Source organism: Montipora foliosa, chromosome 1, assembly GCF_036669935.1.
Source record: "Montipora foliosa isolate CH-2021 chromosome 1, ASM3666993v2, whole genome shotgun sequence".
In the NCBI taxonomy this organism is placed as follows: Eukaryota; Metazoa; Cnidaria; class Anthozoa; order Scleractinia; family Acroporidae; genus Montipora; species Montipora foliosa.
The window spans coordinates 6,742,336-6,752,335 of NC_090869.1; the positions used below are offsets into that span (position 1 = coordinate 6,742,336).

At 39.3% G+C, this 10,000-nt stretch overlaps 1 protein-coding gene across 1 annotated transcript in view; it reads right to left on the reverse strand.

Moving 5' to 3' along the window:
* Positions 1–1,187: 1,187 nt before the first annotated feature.
* LOC138008884 (uncharacterized) overlaps positions 1,188–10,000 on the reverse strand; it is a 75,987-nt gene continuing 67,174 nt past the window's right edge. Inside the window, exons 31-42 of the mRNA XM_068856187.1 lie at positions 9,788–9,890; positions 9,129–9,279; positions 8,957–9,023; positions 8,556–8,622; positions 8,109–8,197; positions 7,411–7,537; positions 6,874–6,915; positions 6,710–6,799; positions 5,196–5,280; positions 4,663–4,700; positions 4,265–4,317; positions 1,188–3,029 (exon numbers count right to left, since the gene is read on the reverse strand). Of these exons, the coding sequence (XP_068712288.1) occupies positions 2,987–3,029; positions 4,265–4,317; positions 4,663–4,700; positions 5,196–5,280; positions 6,710–6,799; positions 6,874–6,915; positions 7,411–7,537; positions 8,109–8,197; positions 8,556–8,622; positions 8,957–9,023; positions 9,129–9,279; positions 9,788–9,890 (955 nt within the window). The 3' untranslated portion in view covers positions 1,188–2,986. The remainder of the gene's footprint in view (positions 3,030–4,264; positions 4,318–4,662; positions 4,701–5,195; positions 5,281–6,709; positions 6,800–6,873; positions 6,916–7,410; positions 7,538–8,108; positions 8,198–8,555; positions 8,623–8,956; positions 9,024–9,128; positions 9,280–9,787; positions 9,891–10,000) is intronic.

Sequence of the window (10,000 nt, forward strand, 5' to 3'; positions counted from 1 at the left end):
GGACTGTCTTATGTGGAACCAGTAGCAGAAACTGCAAGCCTTTCTCATCACAAAAGAAAGTCTTACTTTAACCGAAAAACGTACAACGCACAAGGAATACTTGAGTTACTGTAGTACCACAGTAGTGTTGGTTTGCAAATGAATGACGGAAACGCTTTCGCTATGGCGCAATCGTTACTGTCTTGCTGCTTTATCGCTCAAGTTTATTTTACCTCTTATCGTATTTTTAAGTCATGGTCATTGATGTCTAGTTCACGACACATGAAGGAAATATGGTTCTTTATTAAAATCGAATGGGAGTCTATCCGTTTTCTGGCCAAATGAATCTTTTACTGGTGTCGGGCTTCTCAAGTGCATTTACAAAAAGAGAAACGCCAGACTAAAACCAAAATTGAGGATCAACTGGTCATATATATTCGTCCGAAATATGCTTTTCTAGAATAAAAATGGGACTCAATAGTCAACAACAGAAAAGACAGCCCACCTTAGTGATAAATAAGTGTTTTTGAATAGGCTACTTGAAAATATTGAAATATCGTTGGAAAATTGGACTTTGCCAAATTGGACGTTGTTCGAAAATTGGACTTTAGACAGAATGTTAAAATCGTTTCTCTTCACAATTGTGACGTGTATATTCTTGAGTAGAAAGTAGAAAAAAACTGATCAAAGTTGGCTTTATTTTGTCAGTGTTGTGCCTGACGATATTAATCCAGGGCATAAAATCTCTCCAGTGCGCATGCGTGTCATCACCTACTTTTGTTATTGCGCATACCTTCTGCCCATCTCGAGACGTCACTCAGGATTCCTATATGGGTCATGCTTACTGATACAAGGCTATTTTTGCGCGGTTTAAAACTATGCGGAGTAAGCAGAACTAAGCAAGAACTCTTGGTATCCAAAAAGAAAATTGGGGGTAATCATGCATTTTTCAGAGATAATAAAGCTTCAATTTGGAAAAAAAGGCCTTACACTGCTTTGTATTCTTAAGCTTTTTACAAATATTGTTGATGAATTATCTTTGACAAATGCGTGGTTACCCCCCCCCCCTCCCCCCCCAGGTTTCTTTTTGGATTTCAGTAACACTTACATGTATTAAGTGCTGCTTTTCCTGCATATTCCCGTCATTCCAACTCATTATTTATTCATTTATTGTCTAACGAGGAGACTACCAGACTCAGTCATTATTGTTTGAATCGACCAGACTTTATTCTAATCCCAGCTACACAATCATTCATACAAGGTATATGACATGAATTTGTACATATATTTTGGCTTGTGCGAAACCGCCCTTGAGCGAAACAGTTAACGAAGACAATGGTTTTCGCTGAAGAGGTTGACTAGCAATAGAGTTATTTTCATAGAGTTATGACATTAGAGTTAGAGTTTAGTTTCCAAAATCCTGAATTCAAGATTTTGGAAGGTCTAAATCCTGAATTCAGAAATACAGGAAGTATCCTAAACATGCATAAAAGCTAACCTTAGGCCGAATTAGGCCAAAACAAAAGTTTTAGGCTTAAGGTGAGCTTTTATGAACTTTTGCTTCCAAAATCTAGAAATCAGGATTTTGGAAACTTAACTCTAACTCTACGACATAACTCTATGAAAATAACTCTAAGAATAGCTGTCCCTTCAGCTGAATGGCTATGTGTTACAATATTTTCACAGGACATCAATTATTATTATCTACGCTTTTCATGGCCCGCCTTCTTAAATCGCCGGACGCAGAAGACGATGTATTTTTAGCGTACGGCGAACGGCGGTGTTACATGTTTACATTTTCCTGGTCCCAGTTGTTCGAAAGGTGGATAGCGCTATCCGGCACTAGATAAATTACTATTCATTGGATAGCACAATTGGTTACGCTATGACTTATCCATTGGATAGCGTTATCCATCTTTTGAACAACTGAGGCCTGGGCGCTCGGAATCATGTTCTTATTAACTCATGCAACGTTGGCGTTACCGCAAAACCGGCAGAAAATAAATCAACTCATCCACTTTTCGAACTAATTCCTTCAAGAATATAGGACGATTAAATAATTTTACATCAACTTACAAACGGATAAGTTGACCTGATCGTCGTCACATGACAAGGGCCCTTTTGAAGACAATCCTACGGATAGTTGAACATCTAATTTCAAGGAAAATGACGAATAGTTGCGTGGCTATACAGCTGAAATTGAGTGTTTCTCTAAAATGTGTCACAAGCAGACTCAATCTCGTTCCCAGAGTCCTTTTTCTGGCCTCTCTCGAGGAAGTACCTTGGTTCACTTGTCTGCACGAAGGTTAACGTTCTGGAAATTAAACATCGCGTGGCACTGGACGGTCCATTATACTCGAACAAAGTAATTATCCTCAGTGTCTTGTTGGAAGTACTCCCGCTACAGTACTTGCCACTACAACTAACCCTTAAATACAACACTTTCAGTCGAATTGCTTGTTTTACCTACTATTAAAAATCAAAGGCAGCACAACTTGAAGTCTACCTTAAGAACGTAGGCGCCATTTGGAAAACAAAAACAATATGTTTCGCCATCGCCTAGATAGAACTGAATACTGTTGACAAAGTTATTAAGTCGAGGACCACCCCTCCGCGCGCATTTCACTTGTACTCATAGGCACGCGACCAGCCGCAACCACTCGTACTTTCTCGAGGGAGGAAGAAAGAGGACCTTGGGAACGAGGTTGAGGCAGACGCAGACTCCCTTTTGCTCGCGAATTGTTTGTTTGTTCGTTTGTTTTGGAAGTATTTTTGGCTGGGGCTTATTGAGTAATGACCCCAACTAAAAAACTATTTTCAAAACATTTACCTCCACCATTAAAATATTAGTGACTGAGAAAACGAAAGAATCCAATTTATGATATAATGCATGATCTGAAGACTTCAAAGTACGGTTTTGATTTGTCTGTTTTTGTTGCTTTGTTTAACAGTTTTTTTCGTTCTGTGGAATCAATGTCTGTTCTTTCATGTCTGCTTGATAAAGACATTATGCTCTTTTTGCCTGATGATCCGTATGGTCGACTAGTAATCTACAAAGAAAAAGAGTGATATTCAAAATTAAGGAAGATTGTGGCTTTAATGTAAGAGGTGTAACTGCTTGGTGCATGACCAAAAGGCCGGGAAAACAAGCGGTGACAAGGGACAGTACCAACGCTGGATCACCCCAAAAAGATCTCTTTCCGTTTGCTCCAAATGAAATGTTATCCTCCACTTAGATTACTCTGTCCCTGGACTTGTGGTAGCACATAAAAAGAAAAAAAAGTATAAGTAATCTCTGGGCAGGATTTGAACTCGAAGCACCCACTTTGAAAGAACTGTTTTTATCCACTTAACCACTAAAGATCAACTGGCTGGCAAGTGTGCCGATTATTTACCAAAACTAATTGGTATGTATATAAAATCATTGCTGAATAATGAAGTGAAGGGGCAATTAATCAAATGTTCCCAGCTTCGAGTCCCGCGAGGTCAGACATTAGGTTTCGTCTTTTTGAAAACATATGTTTATTTCCCATGATCCCGATCAGGCTTTCAGTGTCCAAAATGAACGATAATACTTCACTTGGAGCAAATTGTAAATTAAGAATAATCTTTCAATTCAGGGAGAGACTTTTTTGACCACTCACACAATTTTCGTCGTCGGCCCAGGCCAACGCAAAGTCGCGAAAAGCCTGGGACGACCTCGGCCCAAACCTCTCGCTACAGTGTTTCGTAACTTATTCGGAAAATTTTCCCATTTGTCTTTAGCCTTTATCATTGAAGTTATGTCTGTTATTTATTTGTTAGCTAAGTTTAACATATATTCTCCAGTTCTAGTAAATTTGTGCGTGAAAAATTTCTTACATTCTTCTCCTTTCTCTTTTTAAAATGGTTTTAACAAGATCCATTTTTACCTATGATCTGAAAATTGCTTGAAACACTGAGTTTAGTTGCATTTATTGCCGTCGTTGTTGCTGTTGGAGTCCTTCGAGTCATTCCGGTTCTCTTATAAGGACAATGTTCAGATGATAGTTGGTTCAGGTTACTGAAAATTTGGTTGTGTTTCCTTGTTGCCGATATTACTCATCACGTTGTTCTTTGTTTTTTTTCCCTAAAAATTTTTTTAATCTATTTTGCTTCCTTGGGTATTTACCGTCTCTGTTTCCTCGTTGCCCATTATATCTTTTTAGTTCCCCGGAAGGTCAAAAGGTTTGGGTGTGGGGATTGTTTTTATTTATTTTTATAAAAATGTTAAGTTATGTGTTTTGTTATCATTGAATTGACTTACGGGTCCGGTGAAGGGCAGTTTAATGACCAGCGACCAGAATCAGTATCTCCAAACTGAAGGGAATACGATAAGTTGGATAATATTAATATGATAGAAAAAAAAGAAAGATAAATGATATACCTATATTTCATTATTTTAAATTATTCCTAAATTCACTGTAGTTTATTTTAACCGGAAATAACTTTGACTAATGTATGATTTAAGAGATCTTACAAAACCAGAAATAATGTCGATGTTGTTTTACCTAAGTAGTTTTTAAGTTAACGCGGATTTTCAAGGATACTTTCACAAATTGTTTAAAAGTTTGAATTCCAGCTTTAGTTGTGTCATGTTTTCAGTACAATTCAATACACATAGGAAGCTTTCTTGGGATATTAAATTTTGGTTGAATACTTAACCGTTTGCATAGCCACGTTGTCGCCAGAGAGCTTGACATCTGCAAAGTACAAAAACAAGAAAATTCCAGAATGGCTTGATACAAGACAGAGCAAAATTGATGCGAAACCTACGGAACTTTTGTCAATGCCTCAAGTCGAATAGATGTCGTGGTGGGTGGAGAATAATAATTGGATTTGATCCATTTCCTGTAAGAAGTAGTAGTAGCAGTGGTGGTGGTGGTGGTGGTAGTGGTAGCGGTAGCGGTAGAGGGCGAATTACGGAAATATCTCATCAGCAAGACGCTATTTTGATTACAAGTCCAAGTGAGGAGAAAATGGGACTAGTAACGTCGATTTAAAAGCCTATTATCCACTCATTAGAACTTAAGCATCATTAATGAAAGCTTGAATATTTGCATTTGCAAACTAAGGTTGAAGAGGCACTCAAAAAAAAGCGACGTTTCGCTGAAGAATGAAAAACTTGATACAACCGAAGCTACAAATTCATTATAAAAGGACTCTTTATTTACTCTGAAAATGATTTCAAATCCTACCCGACACGCTGCGAATGGTTTTGGTAACAACAATGTCATCGTCTCCTGTCACATGAGTTTCGTGTGAATCCATCCTTCTTTTTTCCTGTAGAAATACCATTTAAGGAAAAAGAGCGAATGAGTGGCAAAAATAAATTAAATTTGGTGTCAATGAAATCATTGGATGTGTTGATATTAAAAAAGCTACTGGATGAGGGAAGGAGCCCATGGCTTGGAGATTAAACTCATACATTTTTCTTCTGAGTGATCGTTTACCCAGGCCATCTTCATCAGTTTAGGACGACTTCTCTCGTCAACTATCGTCGACGGGCCGTCGACTCAAACAATACGCGAGGTGATCTATTACGTCATAGATACATAAACTAACTAACATAATTTACGCGGAAAAGAGCAATCGAAAAATAACCTGGGTCCCAAGCCCGAAAACCATTTGTAAAACTGCTATCCGCTGGTTTTTAAAAACTGGTCAATAGGCTATTACGGGAACAAAAGGGAAAATGATTGCGACGTTTCATGGCTAGCTTAAAGGTTCTTTAATTTGTACTCATGCATAGAGAGGGAACTGTAGCATCCGAAAAGTTTCGGGACTTTCACGAAATGGGACACGATCACTCAAACCCCGGGTAATTGTCTGGTTTTCCCTCCCAGTCATAATGAACAGATTTAGCCAAGCCCAAAAAGCGAAGATCCCGGGTTATTTATTCTTACAATAAGTTAACCTGGCTTGTGCCTGGGATCCAATCGGAGCCGAGTCAGCGGTCAACTTAAAAAAAAAGCTGACCTTGACAATATGGTTACGTGCTACTGGTCACATTGGCATACATGGAGGGGTGGACGTACGTACAGTCGTACGGGGACCAAAACCAATTTTCTGGCACCGATTGGTTACCATATATTCTTGTTACCGCGCACCGCCCGCTCAGTTGGTTGAGCACCGGGCTGTCACGCGGGAGGTCGTGAGTTCAACTCCGGCCGGACCAACACTCAGGGTCTTTAAATAACTGAGGAGAAAGTGCTGCCTTTGTAATTACATCTGCAAATGGTTAGACTCTAGTCTTCTCGGATAACGACGATAAGCTGGGGGTCCCGTCTCACAACCCTTCAATGTTCATAATCCTGTGGGACGTAAAAGAACCCGCAGACTTGTCGTAAAGAGTAGGGCACATAGTTCCCGGTGTTGTGGTCTGGTCTTTCTGGTCTGGATAGGGTAGGGTGGAGCACCTCGCATAGGACCGCGAGTCCTGTTCGAGCTCTTTCCCTCTGGGCAGGTTTGCCCAGTAGAAGAGACAAACCAGATGTCTCGTAAAAACAAAAAAAAAACATAAAAACATTACCCATGGTGCTCCGCGAGCGGAGCTCCGCTATAATCCGGATGCAGGGAAGTATGATTTTTTGAAAAAAAATTGGGCAAGTCTCGTTTTTTTATTCGGCTTGCCAGTGGGATCTGAGCGACTAGCAGAAAAAAAAATAGAGAAATCTTAGCTCTAACAAGAAAGGTAAGGTCGAAGACTTACCCGGCTATGATGTGAAGTGGAGAGTGAATGTTCAGGCAAAGTCTTTGCTAAGGTTCTCTTCTCGTGCAGCCTTTTGTACGCTACTCGGACCTATTAAATATATGAAACATTTATTTATGGATATTTGAATAGGACTGAATGACACATGGGGAGAAAATGCTTACCTCGCTATTTCCAATACAGTGAAAAGCAAAAATGAAGAGTCCCTACGAATGAGATGGTAAGACAATACAGGCCTCAGTTAGACAGTGAATTACTCATTATGATCAAGGTATTTAATTGAACCCAGGCCCTAAGCAAAAATGCCAGTCACCTTGTACACTCAGCTGTGGCAACCGCTTTAGGGATGGGACTATAGAGACAGAAGTAGGTTCCAGCCGTAATCACGCGACCTAACCTTACAAAAAACGGAAGTGTACCCATCTCTGCCTGACACGTTCCAACACACTGAAGTGTGAAAATCAAGATGCATACCGAAAGTGAGGTTAAGGTCGTCCTCTATGGGAATCACCCATTTTAATTAATGGGATATTATTTTGGCTGCAACACGGTGACGCTTGTCCGCTTGTCATTGCGTTGATTACAGTCCTCTCAAGCTGGTTTGATGACGCTAGAAATATCCATCAATCAAATAAGCCAAATTCTGGTTCTTTCCAATCAGACAAGAAAAATAAAACCGCAGACCCGTTAAATATTCTAACCTGCAATGAGTTTAAAATGGCAAATAGATACTGGAACACAATGGTGTCTTTGTTAATGGCCATAATACCAAACACCCAGGTCAGTCCCAGCAGTGGTAGCAGCACAACCATGCCCTTGAGACCAGCTCTGAAACAATATTGGCAGGGAATTTCTAATGAGCGCTGGGTTGTGGGAAAATGATCACACTGATTGTGCAAACTTTGGCTTCATCAAAATAATATATTTTGAATATTAAATAGGATTTAGAAGACTGCCCTCAGAGAAGAGTGGACTCAGAGAACTGAGTGGACTATAATAGTCCACTCAGTTCTCTGAGGGCAATCTTCTCTGGTTGCCACCACTATTTCCTTTAAGAAGGTATCGGCTTCTTACACTCCTACATCATTGTTCTAAGATAAGGTCTATTCATCTGAAATTCTACAAAAGTAGACCCTGAGTGTTAGGCAAAGATCATTCGCACAGAAGATTTGCGCGTTGGGTACTAATTAGGCGGCGATGACAACATGATACAGATGTTTAGCATTTTTAGTATGTATCTAGTCAGAGCTGCAATTTTCTGTACAATGTTCATTGGAATGATTATCAATGATTTGGCACAACGAAAGGACATCGGAAATGCTTAATTGCTAAAATTCATGAATGAGGTCCAATTTTTTCCGTATTGTGATTTTGTGAGATTTTCATCATGTGTACACACCTGACTTGAGAGTTATTGCCTGAATTCTGCAGTGACGTCACTGATGCTACAACAACCCTTATGACCATGATCATAATAACGAAATTAATCTGCAAAAAAATAAAAATAAAAATAATAAAAAATGATAATAATAATGAGCCACGCCAGAGGTTATGTGCAGACTATCGTGAGAGGAAAATAAAAGAAATGTTAACTACAAGCAGTATTTTTCTTGCAAATCTAAGCAACATTTCCCTGTCTTCAATATCCACTCGTGATTTGTGCTGTATGAAGGCGTGTACTAAGAGTAGAGTGTTAAATATGCAGCTCTCAACCAAAGTTGGGCGTCGGTCTTCTAAACGTTGCTCAATTCCTCTCAAAATCTTCTTGATTTGTCTTGAGTATGGCATTACACTCCATTATTATTGATTCACAAGTAAGCGCACCAGGTTACAGTCGATTCCTTACCATCATGATAATTAGTACTGGAACAACAAATGCCCAAATGAGACCATCGGCGATGGAAATCCAACACCTAAAAAGTTAAAATCCACTTCTCTGAGATACTACATGAAATATAATTAGTCACGTTAGGCAGGGGGTGGTGGAATTCTATAGGGCGGCTCAGTGTAAATCCACCCCCCCCCCCCCTCCGCCTCCTGTTTCTCTTACCAAGAATATGGTATTATTACAACGCTTGTTATCTCGGTCCTTAGCGTCATTAACAGCACCTTGTTTTTTCGACTTTAATTCAATTAATTGCGAAATGGACTTCAAGTATAGCCCTCAAAGTCAGGTAGAAAGAGATATGTATAGGTCATGTATGGCAATTTATCGCTAACTAATACGTAAAACAACGTTACACATACGCTCGTTCATTGCCGTATCCACTCCAGCGGGAGCAGGCAGAAATGAACACAATGGTCAGCGGTAAACCTGAAAAAACGAGAGCGTCATAGAAAAGTCAAACGTTTGCCTCAAGTAAGGTTACTTGAAGTTCTCATTTGTTCACATGACTGCTAACATGGAGGATATACTTGCCCCACCCCAGAGCGTAGTAGTATTTCATCTTGGATCCTTCACTAAACACCTCGACCACCTTGCTGTATAGATGAATTCCCTCACACAACATCCATGTAAAGGCCGCTGTGTAAAAATAGTGTAGGAAAAGGGCCACAGCTTTGCAAGCTATCTGTTGGCATAGATTTCAATCAATCCATTTCAATTAAAAAAACTACACAGGGTGATCAAATTCTTATTTGTTCACACTTAATGAAAACGTTGATTCTTAAACCCAACTTTTTGTGCATGATCATTTCTCAATAAATGTGGACCATTCGGTACTGGATGTGCAGTCGATGTCTATCAAGTCTTGTCTTGTCTAAAAACAGAGCGAAAATCAGCGGTATTCAAGGACCTTGAGCCCTCAACGGAAAATAATTAAAAGTGAAACCACAAAGGAAATGAGAGGAAGAGAATTTGAAAGAACATAAAACAAGAAAATCGAAAAAAGATTTTAAAAAAATGAACATGAAAGTATTTCACTGTAATCCTCAATTCTTGTAAACTGTTATGCATACTCTAGCTATGCACAGTCGTAAGAAACGCTAGAACGGTGAAAAAAAGTATTTTAAATTTTCCTCATTTTAGAGGGCTAGGTTCATATTTTATCTAGCCGCCTGTAATAAAATATGACTCACGGGATTATAAGTTGCGTCAATTCCAGCCAAGAAGATGATCTGCGCAAGTCCAATAGCCACAACAAGATTTTTGTGGATTGAGGTTCGTTCAGAAGCTAACGTCCTAAAACAGATAAAGGACTGCTATGATAAATATCTCTGCAACGGTTAACGATTTGGCCCAAATGGTTCTTTGCGTCGACAAAATTCTTAAAAAGGAACAACAATACCTGT